This window comes from Medicago truncatula, chromosome 6, assembly GCF_003473485.1.
Source record: "Medicago truncatula cultivar Jemalong A17 chromosome 6, MtrunA17r5.0-ANR, whole genome shotgun sequence".
Lineage (NCBI taxonomy): Eukaryota > Viridiplantae > Streptophyta > Magnoliopsida > Fabales > Fabaceae > Medicago > Medicago truncatula.
This window is the reverse complement of record NC_053047.1, coordinates 16,790,361-16,807,328: the sequence shown is the minus strand read 5'-3', so window position 1 is coordinate 16,807,328 and position 16,968 is coordinate 16,790,361. Positions and strand designations below refer to the sequence as shown.

At 34.8% G+C, this 16,968-nt stretch overlaps 1 protein-coding gene and 1 long non-coding RNA gene across 3 annotated transcripts; one reads left to right on the top strand and one right to left on the bottom strand.

The window, feature by feature from the left end:
• Positions 1-7,113: 7,113 nt before the first annotated feature.
• On the bottom strand, positions 7,114-9,764 carry LOC120580886 (uncharacterized). 2 transcript variants are annotated; one of them, XR_005646655.1, is made up of 5 exons: positions 9,590-9,764; positions 9,377-9,482; positions 8,604-8,681; positions 7,968-8,086; positions 7,114-7,238 (listed from the first exon to the last, which is right to left on the bottom strand). It is a non-coding gene; the product is annotated as an uncharacterized lncRNA (long non-coding RNA). The 2 variants fall into 2 exon arrangements; XR_005646654.1 differs by lacking the exon at positions 8,604-8,681 and having other exon boundaries at positions 9,590-9,763.
• A 5,418-nt stretch (positions 9,765-15,182) lies between these two features.
• Positions 15,183-16,208, top strand: LOC25496362 (kunitz-type elastase inhibitor BrEI). Its single transcript, XM_013596670.3, has one exon. It carries the CDS (start codon positions 15,309-15,311, stop codon positions 15,978-15,980), a length of 672 nt encoding a protein of 223 aa, XP_013452124.1. The 5' UTR covers positions 15,183-15,308; the 3' UTR covers positions 15,981-16,208.
• Positions 16,209-16,968: the final 760 nt, after the last annotated feature.

Here is a 16,968-nt window from a genome sequence, read left to right as displayed (position 1 = left end):
AATCTGGGTACTCAACAATGGGTTAAGCCTTTAGCTACCATTGTCACTGAACACTAACCCAAAGTAACCTGCCTTCAGCCCAATAGAATTCCCCTCCATTTTCACACATCTTTAATCCTTGAACTTCAGGTAACAGCATAAAGAATCTCTTAGTTTTAGACTAAAGGGTTCGTAAGAGCTACTTCCCTTGCCTCAATCCCTATTAGTTAGTCGGGGACTGGTCCTTCCCTCGATATTACGCTCTTTTTTTTCACGAGTAAATTTATCCGCCTACTAGCTGTACAGGAAAAGTAAAGTATACTTACGAGATTGACCGACTTGCTTCCTTCGGTAGAGGATAAAGGGCTGCTAGAAGAAGAGTTCACCACTACACTCACTCATTCCGGAGAAGAGGTTCAATCCATAGGCGAGGTGGAGACTTCGGTATAGGGTCGCCTGTTCGGCGCGCTACTGCTCTTTGGCTCCTTTACTTTATTTCATCATTTCTTTGCAACTCTATTGATCAATCTCCTCTCGTTATCGGTCGACCTTCAAGACTTGCTTACGATAGGAGGGACTCGAAAGGCTGATCCGTGAAAGACGAAAAAAGAATTCCAGTCCCAATAGATCAAGCCGAGGTAGTAGACCAAATCGTCTATCAACGTCCTCCACTTACTCCACTAGGTTGGCTAGAGCCTTGTTACTATAGTTCGCGCTACTGAGATCATCGTTGATTGGGAGAGAGAAAGCTTTTGCGCTTGGGATCGCAACATTCTTGTTTTAAAAGACGTATAGGCAATTCTTTATTATGATCATATGGATCGCTTTTCGTGACTTTTCTTTCCATAGGCATACATTGCAGTCTAACCAGCTTTCTTATTTTAGGGGACCGAGAATCCTTCTTTTTATCCCCCTCGAGCCTACTATCGTCTTTCGAATTAAGCTTCCGATTTAGTTGGCGCAGACGCTGAAGGATCAGCTGACACTAGATAGGAAAGGCTTTCGATCGAGAAGCTCTCGAACCTGTTCCGAAGTCAGTTTAGGATTCGGTTGGTGTTCCGAATCGAGGTGGCTCTAAACTCAGGTTTACCTACCTCTCTAGTTAAAGAGAGAAGATAGGGCTTCGCCTCTCCTAAGTGCTTGCTGGTTCCAGACTCCGGTTGGCTGTCATTTCCAGAGGAGTTGGACTGCTTTCCACTGATAGTATCCAACAAGGAAAGGAGTGAAGAGAGGAAAAGTTATCTCTAGCATATATTTATTTAACGCTTTCTTTTGATATCAATTGAACAGAGGCTTAGTTGTGTGATTCATATCCACCAGTGCAGATCCTTGCTCATCAGTGAGAAAATGGCTTAGCAATGATCTGATCTCTTCAGTGTCACCACCTCAACCATTGCTATCTGCAGTTCCAAGGAAATTCTTGAAATGCTGCAAGAATTCCTTTTTAATCAAAGCAGGTTCCTCAATCTCCTGTAGCAGAGGTGATAGATAGAATTCTGCTCTTAGCAGCTTTGGCTTTGACAACTCTGTGAAAATAGCTAGTGTTTTGATCACCAGCTTCAAGCCTGTTTACTCGGGATTTCTGTTTCATAAACTGCTCCTCAGGCAGGACACTTGCTTTCTATCTTTGAATGGTTTACCCACAGACCAGAGGGTTAAGGCTCTCACCTTCTTTTCAAATCAAAGAAAGAAGAGCCCGGACCTTTCCCACCTCCCTCAGTTTTTAGTATTTATTTCTTTTATCCTTTTTATTTTAAGCGTACTTAACCTGAACCCTGTCTATGAGTAAAGCAATCTTTGGAATATTTCCTAATCCGCTTTCTTTCTCTTTTTCTTATGCCTTGGGAGCCCAGTCTTTAGGAGAAGCAGCTGCTCACTCGTGACTAAGGAATGAATGCCTGGTTATGTCAAACTATCCTCAATCTCTTTCCCCTATCGGAGTTGGAGATAGGTACACGCGTAATAAAAGAAAGCTTTGACAGATCCATCGATCACGTTAAGTGCACATAGCCCCTCTCGGTTGGTCTTCGCCCTACCTCTTTCGCTAAGACCAACCGAGAGGGGCTATATATATATATATATATATATATATATATATATATATATATATATATATATAATTATAAAACTTCTAGGACTGACCCCTAATCTGAGCCCTAGGAACTACGAAAACAAAGCGGTAAATGAGGTAGCTCCAACCAAAGCTATCCTCCAAGCATACTCACGAAGAAGAAAAGCAACACGTCGTCTACCCATTCATACTTTCTCTCACTATTGTTTTGGTTTTCGTGTCAATACATACATTTTTTTGTAAAAATGTGGTTGTCACATTAATAGATGTTCAAATAACACAACTCTTAAATTAATGAATATCATCTTTTAAAAAAAAAAAAAAAAGTTTTAAGAGAATTTGTAAACATGAACATTGTTGGGTTCCTTAATATTTTTATTTTTTTCATGCATGTGATGTATATATTCATTTTTCTATATCGATAAACATGAATGATTTCTTAGAAGAAGTCCATAAATAAAGGTTTCCATGATACAACAATTGGAACACAAAAAAATTGCCATGAAGCCGACATGGTGCACCAGCCGACATTAGTTACTACTCTTTGTTTCCTACTCTTTTCCTCAATATTTGTCATGGTCCAAGTGTTGTACCTCCTCTAACTCTATGGAATATCAGTCGTTCTACCTACAAAACCAAATGTGATTAATTTCATTGTCGTTGTTGTAGTAATTGGACAAAGAACAATTATTACATGTTAGAATGCTGCCAAACCTAACATTTCTCTTTTAACATTTATAAAACATGCCGTTTTAAGTTTAAGAAAATGTTAACGAATGTCGTCAAGACACTCTTTAAGACCTTTAAATGATAACCCTTACAATTAGTAAAAAAAAGTTTAACCCTTTAAAATTTTCATTATTGTTTTTCATACTCTCGACAAACTTTTTGTTGAAACAAACGGTGGTGCCACCATGGTGGCCTTTGGAAACGATGGTTCCCTAAGAGTCTATAACTTTTTTAGAGTTTTAATACTAATTTAGATGTGAAAAAATACGGAAAATACTCAAGTGTTATTGGCTTCTAGTGTCATTTGTGTCAAAACATGCCTTAAGTACCTTTTTTGGGAATAGCTCGACTCCCCTCCCCCTGCGAAGCCACCTGATATTGTGTTGAGAGTGTGCCTTTCTTTGTGATCCCCGTTTGTGTCGTCCTTTATGACTTTGGTTGATTCCATCGGGCGTCTTCTTTCCTCGCCATGCTTCCCTTTTACGTTACCTCGAAGCTTTTCGTCTTGTATTAACTTTTCGATCTTTCTCTTTAGATGTATGCAATCATCAGTTGTGTGGCCTTTTATTCTGTGGTATTTTCACCAGACGTTCTGATTGAGCCCCATGTGATTAGAACCAGGTTCTGGAGGATTAGGGATCAGCTTGGAGTGAAAAACTTCCTTGTATATTCATTCAGGTCGTGTGTTTGATGGGGGTAAGGTTTTCCACATAGTAAGGTCTTTTGTCCTATCTTTTGAAGGTTACTCTGTCTCTTATGGGTGGCGGATGATAATTTCTTCTGTCTGTGTTGGTGTTGCCTCGCCCCTTGGCGTCTTTGGCCTTCTACTTCACATTGCTTTCTTCCACCTTGATATAACATTCAGCCCTTGCCATGATCTCCTCCATTGAGTTTGTAGGTTTCTGTGCCAGAGATTCATTAAATTTCCCAGCTTGCAGTCTGTTATGAAAATCCCCGACGAATAGTTATTGGTTATGGTTAACTACCTTGATGGTGGTGTCATAATATCTGGCGACGTAATCTGGTATCGTCTCGTTTGGTCCATATCGAACGTTGAAAAGGCTTGTGGAGGAGACTTTACGATGTTTGATAGCAGAGAATTGGTGGATGAGTTTCCTCGTCATGTACTAGTATCCGATGATTGAGAAGCAATTAAGTTTCATATACCAACGCAAGGCGGCATCACGAATGGTTCCCACCAGCAGATTGCACTTGAGGGAATCGACAGCTCCGACTACAACCATGCGGGTGTTGACTGCAGTGACGTGCTCCACTAGGTCGCCCTTGCCGTCGAATGAGATGAGGGAGGGCAGTACGCAATTCTTTGGGACAGGTTCATTCTAGATTTCTACTGAAAGTGGCTAAGGATCTGGATCGTTCAAGTCTCCCTGTTGCAATTCTTCTCGCTCATGATATTGTTGTTGGATAGTCTCCATGGAAGCCTGAAGGGCTTTGTTTCTCTCTTGTAGCTGTGCAATCTAAATTTTGATTGCCTCGACGGTGTCGTGATCAGATGAGCCAATCATCGCGGCGATGGAAGAGTAATATAGGGTTTCCAAGTTTCTATAAAGGTTACGATGTAGAGTTTATGATTTTTTTTTTCTCTAAATCGCGATTAGGGTTATGACTTAGTGTTTGCGGTTTTGTTTTCGAAATCGCGATTCCGATTAAGAGGTGTGGCGTAGGTTAGTTTTACCAAGGCCCCACGGTGGGCTCCAACTGTACTAGCAGTGAGTACAATATCTAGAACTAGGGTTTAATCTATTTAGGTCATGCTTTGAGAATGTCTCAAGCGGGGTAATTATAGCCCTTCGGGGTCTTGTTTTCCCGTGACTTAAGTCCCAAGCAACTTGGGCCTGAAGTCATTTTATAGGGCTCCAAATGCTTCTGAAAGCCAGTTCAGGTGGCGCCCCTAGGGGAATGCGGTTTTGATCTTTACCTAATAGAATTTAATAATACTACATTAATTATGAATTTTGATCTTTACCTAATAGAATTTGAAGATTTTTGATTTTGGTAAAGAGGTTTTTGTAGGTTTAAGGATGATGATTAAGAAAATGATGAACATGTGAAGAAGAAAAAAAAAAGTTATGTTTCTAAATTTTTTTTAGGTTGAAGAATGAGGGGTTTATGATGAAAATATTCATCAATTTTCTTGGTTTTTTTCCTGTAACTAAAATAAATAAATAAATGGAATATCAAATGTAGTGTTACATCTCAACATTTTTTGAATAAAAAATAATTTATTTGTATTTGAAAGATAGAGGACTTGTTTGCTAAAAACAAAAATAAAAGATTTAACAAATAAATAAGATAATGGTCCCAAAAAATAATTTTACCTTTTTTTTTTTACCTTATTCAAAAAGTCATATCTTTCTTTGATTCAACATTATACACTTGTAACTTTAAACCGGGTCAACTAGGAATCTTTCTTTAAGGTTTAAATTCAAATCATAGACTAACATATCAAGTTCATTTTTTGTGGTGAAACATTATCGAACTAACTATTAGAAAATTTAAAATCTTGTCTCAGTTTGTGAATATGCAAAATTCATTAATTCTTGCAGATTTTATTACTCCTACGGTAATCTTTTTTCAACCAAATTGGTTTAGATGAAACTTCTACCATTTAGGATTTGATGGAAACCAAATGGCTCATTTTTATTGGTTGGTGAGTATGTTACCAATCACTCCTTAAAAAGTAATCTAGATAAACCCTCCAAGACTTTGTTTGGCAGTTTAGAGGAGAGAGGAAGAAAAACTTTGAGGGGTTGGAAATATATGAGAAAATGATAAAATCTTTTACATTTTTTAAAAGATTAATTTTTTAGAGAATGATAAATTAATGCAAATGATTTTAATTTTAAGAATGTTATAACTACTTAGATAAAATTTTAAGAATTCATGTAAACACTCCTATGAGGAGGTTTTATATTATGAAGAAAAATAAAACGTGAAAGTCTTCTCCTCTCATTGTCATCTATTTTTTTTCACTTAATTCGTCCTTTTTTTTTCTTCAAACCCCTCCCCTTCAAACTCACAAACAAAATCTAAGGAAGTAGTTCAAAGACCAAAGAAAAAGTGAAGTCTAAGAAGTGATGTTTAATCTAAAACATGCGCAATATGTGGTTAAAGCCTAAAGGAGAGAGAGGTGGTGCCGAAAAGAATAAATATACCATCCTCTAGTATTTAATCGCTGTCTCGTCCTATTTGAAGTCTAGTTAGCATTTGCCCTAGCAAAAACATTCAAATGGCTAGATGTGCGTAGTCCGACAAATCAATTCTTTCTCTCTTCATTCAATCTCAAACCCTAGCCATCATCATATTTTTTCGTCTTATTTATCTAATGGGTGATTTAAGATCAATTTTGATCGAAATCACCTCTCTTTAAATTGTTTTTCCTTCTTTTTTTTAGTTAAATAACTCATTTCCACATATTGTCAGTCTTGTTTCGTTTCTCTTTGTGATTTCGTTATCTTGCACAACTCTGTTTGTTTTGTTTTCCCGTCTTTGTGTGGCGTGTCTTTGATTTTTTGCCTTAGTCCTGTGTTTATTTGATTTAGGTTGAAAAATTAGTTTTGAGTAAGTGCAAATTTAATCAATGATTTTGACGTCGTCGACATTGTAGATCCATGAGTTCTGCAAAGACTTTAATATAATAATATTAGTAGGCATAAGTACTCTATTGTTTTATGCTATCACAACAACATTTCCATCTTATGAGGACGCTAAAAAACTGTTCTGTAATGTGAAAAAACCGTTTTTGTAGGATACCAGAACGGTTTTCAGGTCGTGGCAGACCGAGGCGTTGTCTTATCCTACCGAGACGGTTTTTTCCACAAACAGCAACGACATAGATAAATCCGTAGTCTTAGATACCCTTTTAAAACGGTTTTTAAATTTCACAACCTCAACGGTTTTAAGTCGTAACCAACGAAAAATCCGTTGCAATTGGTTCATATTAAGAACGGTATTTTTGGTGTTATCCAAACGGTTTTGTTTTGATGTTATTCCTGAAACCGTTCTCTTAGGCCCAGTTTAAAATATCTATTGGAAGCTGCCGCAACGGTTTTTCACCGTTGTGAATACATTTTTATTTTTTTTAAATATTATTTACATTAAATCATTATTATTACACTGACTATGTTCGTCAAAAATAAAACTTAATTATTTGACTTAGAGAACAATAACTTCAGTGAAATATTATACATCCAAAATTCTAATATAATCTTAAATTCAAAATTACATATCAACTACTTGTCAATAATATATCATTCATATATGCATCAAAATAACATTGATCACAATAAAGTATTCGAATATTTAATGGGTCCTGTTAACTCAAAATGTCAATTATCATTTTCACAATCAAAATAACACTTGAACATAAACATCTGTCTTCATCTCTTGTACTTCTAAATCTTGAAATTCTTCATCGATATCATCATTAACCATTCATCTACAAAATAAAAGAAATATGTTCAATAATTAATTAAACTATATATGTCAAACACTGAGGTAGTAATTTCAAAGCCACTCCCTTCCAAATAGACGCAACAATAGAGTATACTAAACTATTATATTTTAGACATTTGATATCCTTCTTCTCATATGATAATACTAAACTAGTAGGTTTCTCTACTCTAACACCAACACACACTAACACAAAATTCATATTGCATCACAACTTCTCCATTTCACACATTATTAAGTTTCACTCATACCATCAACATAACTATATTGCACTTCATACTATAGTGGAGATATGAGTATTATAACCACCAATAAAAGCATCTTAAGAATTAATAGTAAAAGACCAATTTCCTTTTTCGAAACTATACTTCTGCAAACCACCTGTCAGCTACAACAAATCATAGACACTCCCAGAGGAAAAAAACTTAGTCTTCTTAAATTATAGGGTTTTTTACATTGTTGCAATTATACAAAAGGTAGAAGCAGACCGTATAGTGTTGTTGCTCTACAACACAATATCCAAAAAAATATCAACTCCAATAATGCCAGCAGTGGAAGCATGAGCCTTATAACCACTAATTTTACGTGATTATCTTAACTTTATAACATACATGTAACTGTTTGAATTAAAAGACATTAAATGCAACCAACAATACCGAGATCACAACATCAACAATATGTAATTATATATCAAAGTAATTGAAAATTTAATTACCTGGGCTGGTTTTCAAAAGTTGTCTATTGTTATAAACCATAAGCCTTGCTCCAACTTACTAGTATGTAGGTCCTGATCAGATAGTAAAAGCTTTTCTTTTATTTGTTCAATAACCTTTCCTGAATCATGAACTAGAGAAAGTCAAAGACTTCTCAATCATATATCATTCATATATCTATCCAAATAACATACATTAAAATAAAAGACTTGTCTTTAATGTACAGTATACCCTAAGACATTATATATGGAGAAGAAATAATTAAGACATACTAAAGTACTTATAACTAAAAGTAAGCACACAAATCACAACTCACTACGTCTTCTGAAGTATGGGTACTTGTAAAATGGTGAAGTACCCGTATCAAGTACACAACTGTACCACGTACTCGTATGGTTATCGTGGTACTCCATTTTTACTAATTATTATACTGTGAGTGTTATTTGTGCGTTTGAGTTTCTTTGTTGTTGTAACCAACTCTAAATTTCGACTTTTTAAACTTCTAATGTGATTTTCTTTTATGAATTGAAGAATTTAACTCCTTCATGTTATATTCTATAACAAAACTTATGATTTTATTGACGTACCCGTACCTTACTTTTTCTAAAATTGTCGTATTCGTGTACCAAGTATCGTACCTGTACCTATACAACATAGACTACGTCCAATACTCCAACATCCTTCGCCAAAAACCATATATCAATCACAAGCTTGTACTTGACCCAATACAAATACAATACAAATAAACAAAAAGAAAAAGTTAATTACATGACTCAACAACAAGTTATATGGGGAAAAAACATATAAACCTTGTTCATTGGCCATTGTCAATCACAAAATTGTTGATCTTTTAAAGAGCTAATAAAGTGCATCAATTCCATTGTCTCTCATTGTATACAGAAGCAAAACAAACATGTCACTAAGACACAAACATGAACAAATCTGCTCTTCAACACAATTAAACTAACTCAAGTGAATTTGTTACTATTAATGAGTATATCTAGGGCTAGGCTATTATAGTTGATTAGAGAATCAAGATTCATAAAAAATTTACACCAACTTAACTGATTTTGATACTACTAACTCTCTTACAAGAGGAATTAGAAATATGGTGTGAAATATTTTATTAATCATAGTATTATTGATAAACAATGATAAACAAGGAGATAGTGCTTGAAATTAATTGGCTCTTGTCCAAACTAGCTCCTATACTCAGAAGCTAAGGGAAAGTGATGTGTGGCCTTGACTGGAAATGGCTAGGCCGAAACAAGTAGTGTTCAATCTGTGGTCATGGGGAAATTAATTTGATTCCTCAAACAAATCAAACCATTCTCTGGTTGCAACAAAACCCAACTCCCCCATTTACCAGCTAATAAAAACTAAAATTACAAAGTTTAAACCATATAAATACCTTCTCAAAGAGATCAAACTACTCTTGACTGTCCGCAAAATCTACTTTCATCCCATCAACGCCATTGAATCAGCTAGTAGTCTCAATCTTCTCACTTTAGCAGCAGCTATCTCATAATGACATGAGTTACTGTTATTATTATTTTTTTCTTCAGTGATTTACAATTTCAATTGTATCAATGCATGGCTATGACTATTGGACAATGGTTCATACCTTCTTGAAGAGTACTCACTGAAGCAACAAAAAATGTCCTGATAGGTAGAGACGTGGAGTTGGAGTATGGAATAGAAATGCTTCAGTTACTAGCCACAACCTATAATATTATTAGATACATATAAAAATTACAATAACTGTTATTAATCACAGATAGATGATAACTGTTATCATGGTTTTTGGGTGCCAAGCCATTAATTGGACTTGAACCTTTCGACCGTTGATATCTCTCTTTTTTCTTGGGAAGGGTAAAAGGAGAAAAACCCTTAAAAAGTTCTAGATTCGGGGGTCGTTTTCGCTACGGGAAGGTGTTAGGCACCCGGAGCGATTATGGTATTCCATAAGAACCGCTCTCCTAAGTTTATTTCTACGCTTTAGTTTTATTGCTTATTTGTAAAAAAAGAAGGGGTGATTAGTTAAGAATGGGGGGTGAGAAGAAGTAGAATTTGATTTTTATTTCGGCTTGGATGAGTTTTGACTCATTGCCTACGTACCCTTTTAAGGGATCAAAACCGTTCGTAGTTCATTCTCAAAAAAATGGTTTTTTGTTTTTGTTGCTTGATTTTAAGTTTGAAAAGAGCTTTTGAAGAATAGAGATGAGAGGCCTCAAGGGCATAAGATTTGGAAAATGTGAGGTGGAATTAATCGTTTTGCTAAATGAAGTCTAAGCATGGTTAAAGTTCATTAAAAGTTTTACTTAAGAAAATAAAAGGGAAAAGTTATTGGAGTTTTGACTCCATTTTTATAAAAATATTTGAAGTGAATTTATTTGCATATTTTTGGAAAAAATTGGATTTTCTCTAAGTGTTCGAAACTAAGCATTCATCTAATCATGCAATCCTAGCCATACATCTATGCATACAATCCTAAGCATACATCTAGGGTGAGTGTGTGCGTGTCGGTGCGTCATAGTGTCCATAGTCCATATTACAAAAATTGCCTAAATACATTCTATGGCCCCTTTGCCAAGCTACAAACCAATGATAACAAATTACACCTCTAAATGAATTAATACTTGCAAAAATAAATGCTAAGCTAAAGAAAGTGGAGGAGGTAGTGAAATGCTATGAAATGTATGGCACATGAGATGAAATAGTTAGTAAAATAAAGCATAGAGTAAAAGGAGTGCACAAAAAATTATTAAGAGGAAAGACATAAAAGAAACTAGTAAAGTGACAAAATGTGCATGAGAATGGTCATAAGGCTCTAGCATAGATATGACCCATAATCCCTTCATCATGGCATTTTTTAGAAGTCTTGTTTTGTGCCATAATGTGAAAAAATGGAACATATTTGATGCTAAAGTTTATAGCACACTTTCAAAATATTGTGGCACTTTATTTACTAGCAAAAATGCATACTAATTGCAAGCCAAGAATGGAGATGAAATTGAGACATACAAGCAGCAAATCAAACATATAATCAGCAACAAATTTATCACAAAATTGCATTCCAAAAGTTCAAATCACATGTCAACAATTCATGAGGGATATGCTACTAAAAAATGCATAAGTTTAGGTCTAAACACACTAGTTAACCAAGAAATATCACATGCTTTTTTTTTATCATTTTAAAACCATTGAGAAGTATAAAAAAGTCATGAAAATACGTCAAGAACCATGTGATAATTTTTGGAGATTTTTTAGAGAAAATTTCAAGCATGCAGGGGTTCAAACAGCAAAGAAATATGGTGCAAATAGCAGGAAAATAAACAAAAACGTAAAAAAACAAAGCCCAAACCAAAGGCCCATATTCAAAACACAGGAAAGCGCAGGGGACGTTGGATTGATCTAGAGGCTGAGAAAGAAAGGAAAAAACCGAAAATAAACCGGACCGGTTCAAAGCTCTATATAAATGCGTCCAGTCCGGTTTTTTTCATTTTCTTTCTTTTCCTTCTCTCTCTTCTCCCCTCTAGTGAGAGAAGCTCTCACTTCTCTCTAAGATTCCGGTCATCTTCTCCGGCCAGCTCCTCCGTTTCGGCGCGGCGGATGGCGGCGGCGCCACCGTGCCGGAAGATCAAACTGCTCCGATTCGAGAAATTTTCACATTTTTAGATATCCTTTTTTATATACTTCTCGAATCCGAACTTAGATTTTTCGAAAAAAGCTTGAATCGGAGTAGATCTGAGTTTGAATCTTGATGAAATTTTTGTAAAGAAACGGTGGAAAAAGGAAGAGAAACGAACGAAGAGGATGCTTACCTCTTCTTGTTTTCTGTTACGGCCTTTGCTGCTTGTGCTTCGCGTGCTTGCTCGCGTCTTCGCTTGCTTGCGCGCGTGTTTGCTTGCTTGCTTGCTGGCTTGCGCGTGTGTTTGCTTGCGGTTTCTTTGGTTCTGTCTTCTTCCCCTTTCTCTGTGCAGATTCGATTTTCCTTCTTCTGCCTCTATCGTGATCGGTGCTTGAGTTCTTCACTTCCGGTGAGGAATTCGCACCTTGTATTGCGGTGGAATCGATTCGATGATGAAGATTCGTACACGAATCTCTGAGAATTGATGATGAATTTCAGTTAGGGTTCTTTGTGTTCTTGAGGAATTTTCTGCTTTGATCTAACAGAAAAGAGAGAGAAAATGGGAATTTGTTTTTTGGTGATGTGTATTGTAATGAGTGGATCTGATCCATGTGGCACTGTGAACAGTATTTATAGCTGACATGTGTGAGTGATTGGACCATTAGAAAGCTGACATGTGGCATTGGAAAAAAAAGAGGCGCTGCCCTGTAATTTTTGACTTGAAGGACCTGTTTGCAATTTTGAAAGAAATAGGGACTGGACTGAAAAAAAGAAAATAAGGACTGAAATGAAATTAAAAACTTTTTTGGACGAAAAATGCAATTTTGGGACCTCAATTGAGGGACCAAAATGCAATTAAGATAAAATTGAATAAAAAACGCAATTTGACCAAACGTAAAGCGAAACAAAAATAAAATTGACAAAACGGACTAAAACGAACAAATGGCCTAAATGAGGTACTTCAAAGTAACCTCTCTATGCCGAAATTTTGTGTGAAATGACCAAAATGCCCCTAGGGCTAAAAATGACCTAAACAGATTCAAACTGACTCGACACTGACTCAGATACAAGTTTGAAATGAATCTAACAAGGTTTACTGATGAAATGTTAAAAAACAATCTGAGAAGATTCAGAGACAGTCACAAGGATGAGAATGGGTCCCACTGCAGGAAAAGACCAAAATACCCTTCTGTACGACTTTTTGCAAATTTTGAAATAAACTGTAGAAAAAGCAATGCAATGATTCAGAGACACTTTTGAATGACTTACAAGACAAGTAAAGACATTTTGAAAGGTTTTATGCAAGAAAAACATAGGTAAAATTGCGATTGAAAATACTGCGAGGCAGAGACAATTCGAACTGTACAGTTGAAATTTGATAATTGACAAAGTTTGAAATGAAATTGGGCCCAGTATTTTTAGGTCCAAAAACAGGGTATAACAATAACAAATTGCAGCGGTCTGATGTGTGTAGACCCACAAACAGACATTATTTAATGATTTGATAATAACAAACTTGAAGAATAGGTGTAGGGAAAAGCAAATTATGCTAAAAAAAAAAAATCAAGTTTATAAACTAATGAACCACTACAGTAATCAGGTGGTTAATAATGTAAAAACCAAAGAATGGTGCCAGTTGTTAAATCAATTAATCACTTTATAGATCAATTATAGAATTTGTTCAACCACAGATACTTGTCTTGAAAATTTTTTACGTTTACACACATGAATGTGCTAGTTTCTACACACTTTTATGTAGTTTTAGCTAACTATATGTGGAAGTGTAATAGGAAATGTTCACATATATAAAGTTTATCATACAAAGTTCTAGCATATAAAACCTCCAATAGAAACAGTTGCAAAATTCTACACTAGATTATCATAGAAAGTTTCTAGCCTCCTCTCAACTTCAAATGATGGAAAGTATTGACGAACAACTTTTAAGAAAGGGAAGTAACTTTCATTTTCTAAGCCTATGAACACTATTATGTGAAGCACGAACACTCCTTGGATTAGGCATGTTAGTGTCTGTGTCATGTGCAGTATCTATGTCTATATCCATGCTTCATAGACACTAGTTCAATCACAACTCTGTTTTAGAGAAGGTAATTAAGCTTCCTAGTTTTATAAATAGTTGAATAATTTTAGTAACTTGTGATTACCCAAGTTATTCAACTACTTTGTCTATTAACAAATTCAAGTCATTACTAGTTAAGTGAGATAAATGTGCACAAGGAAAAAGCCTAAATTTTAAGTGAGATAAAAATTGATAAAAAAAATTGTGCAGAAGTAACTAGCTTTAGACAATTAAAAGGCCATCGATTACAACATGGTTAAAGAATATTGATAAAAATTGAAAAAAAATTGATACTTTTAAAAATTCAAAGCCATCGTACAATCATAATTCACAATGTTTTTCTATCAATAGACAATACAAAACAAACAACAACATTAGAGAAGGAGAATCTGTTTAACATTTAAGCAAAAAGAAAAAACCTAACAATCTATATTGAACAGAGGCAATTAAAGCAATAATCACAACAACAAATATACCTTTGTGGGTCCGGTACGTTCGTCAATCACAGCAAACGTCGTCGTCGCCGCGACGGCCTTCAGAGATTGTTTGAACAAGATGCGGGCTCTGAAATTTCGAAAGAGCGTAGATTTCTCAAAGGATTTGTGGCATTTTGGGAAGAGGTGTGAGATTATTCGAGGGTAGAATCGAAGAAGGAAGAAAGGGGATTTTCAGGGTTCTGGGAACCGTGAAAGATGGTTGGAGATTTTCGAAGGAACTGAATTCCATGTTTGAGGATTGGAATTCGAAAGCTTCAGGGATTGAGTGGTTCACCTGGGCAAAGATGGTTGAAGTTTTTTCTTTGTTATTATTGGAATTGGAAGGGGAAAATTTTGTTTCATATTGCTCGATCTATTCTAGTTTGTAACCAAAAAGAAAAAAATCTATTCTAGTTTATTTTACCATAATTTTTATTAAAATAATTAAGAAGTATATCAAAACGATTATTATTTGTTTACAAAAATAACCTATAAAATCTGTTCTCCTTCCATATTCCACAACGATTTTGAGGGGTGGCATACAAATTGAAAAAAGTTCATATGTTACCAAAACAGAATACAATAACCGTTGTATTTAATACTCTATCAGAACAATTTTTTTACCTAAGAAAAATTAGGCGTTCTCGTAGAGTCAAAATGTTGTAGTGTATTAAGATGGATGTTGTAAGTTTGTTTGCATATTCATCTTTTTTGTTTATAGCGACTTTTAATTTGTATTGTATGAATGTACTCTATCAATTTAAATTAAAAGAAATGATATTTATACAACCATTTTATAACAATTTTCTCTCTCATAATCACATTATATTTTTACTTTCTCTCACTATTGTTTTGGTTTTCATGCCAATACATACATTTCTTTGTAAAATTGCGGTTGTCACATTAATAGATGTTCAAATAACACAACTCTTAAATTAATGAATATCGTGTTTTTTTTAAAAAAAATTAAAATAAAAAAGAATAGTTTAATCAGCATATATAAACATGAACGTTGTTGGGTTCCTTGATATTTTTTATTCTGTCATGCATGTGATAAACATGAATTGTTTCTTAGAACAAGTCTATAAATAAAGGTTTCAATGGTACAACAATTGCACCACAAATACACACAAACACAAACACAAACAAAAAAATTGCCATGAATCTTACATTAGTTACCACCCTTTGTTTCCTCCTCTTTTCCTTCACCACCTACTTTCCATTACCCTTTGTTTCCTCTTCTTTTCCTTCATCACCTACAGATGCTGATCTTATCGTCAAGGATATACATGGGAACCCCGTTGTTCCTAGTGGCAGATACTTTATTTGGCCTGAATTCTTAGTAAGTGGCGGTGGATTCAGGCTTGGTGAAACTGAAAATTCAACATGTCCATTTACTGTACTTCAAGATTATTCTAACCTTGGTCATGGCCTACCAGTAAAATTGACCCCACAAAATCAACCAAGTAGTGATGATCCTATCACTAGAGGCTTGCATTTGGACATTGCATTCGATTACAAGCCAGATTGTGCAGAATCCTCCAAGTGGTTGATGGTTGAAGCAGAAAATGAGTTCCCTACACCATGGCTGGCTATTGATGGTACTGGAAAGAATGTTCATGATGGTTGGTTTGAACTTACTAGATACAAGAGATCGGGATACCTTATCTTTTTCTGTTACAAAAATGATGGTTGTATTTATTTGAGTAGGAAGAATGACAAAAATGGAATGCGTTTGGTCTATGAAACTGATGGTGATGGTGATGCCTTAGGAGCGGTATTCGTTAAGGATGATGATGCTGCTAGAGCTCGAATATCATCAGTAGTTTGAATAAAATTGAAAGTTAGAAGGACCACGCATTCACGCTACCTATGATCTGAATGCATGAATGTGTGTTTTCTTTTGCCCGTTTCTATGTCTTTTCTTCTGTTCTTGCTTGAAATGTTCTGTATTTTTCTTTGTTGTTTCTTGTTCTCTTCATCCATGTAATGAGTTTAAGTACTCTTTGTAATCGTATCTCTATTTCAATAAAGGGTTAACAGTGTTTTACTAATGTAATATATGTTATTTCCGATTTTTAAAATATTATCAAAAATATTATCTAAATATTATCTAAATAAGTCAGAAATTTTTCTTCCCACCCTCTACCTTTTTAAAATCCTATTTTTTTGTTGTTGTCGATTTAAATCTCAAGATTATTCAATTAGACGAGAGTAATTATCACGATTGAATTTGAAGGTGTAAATATATTAACTTTATTTTTGTCTCTAAATATAAACCCCTTTTCAAATTACTAGATGCATTTATTATATTTTTCCTAAACATACCTCTAATTAATACTAAATAACTTGTCTTGAAATATGAAAAGTTAAATTTAATACAAATACAAACAAATGACAATTTGGTAATATTAACACACAAAACAGACTCATTAATTACACTGACAACTTTTATTAAAAAATGTGAAAAATACAAAGGAGGCTTACATATAGGAACGCAGGGAGTAGACATTTTTCACGGTGTTTAACATTTTTGGATTCATAATTTAAGTTTCAAGAAGGTTACTCTTCAGACACCCTTGATTTGCTAAAAAATTAAAATACCGTTCGCAGATAGTTGAACATAACTCTCGTTCATCATACAACAATAGCTAACTTGTAGTCGACACTTTTAAAATCGGCCCAATCACTATTTCAGTCCTAAAATCCCATTAACAGAGTTGCAATTATCTGTCGTTCACCATGCAATGGTAGATAAGTATTGTTCAACACTTTTTAAATCGGTGTAATAAATGTTTTATTCCCCTTTTTTTAGAGTC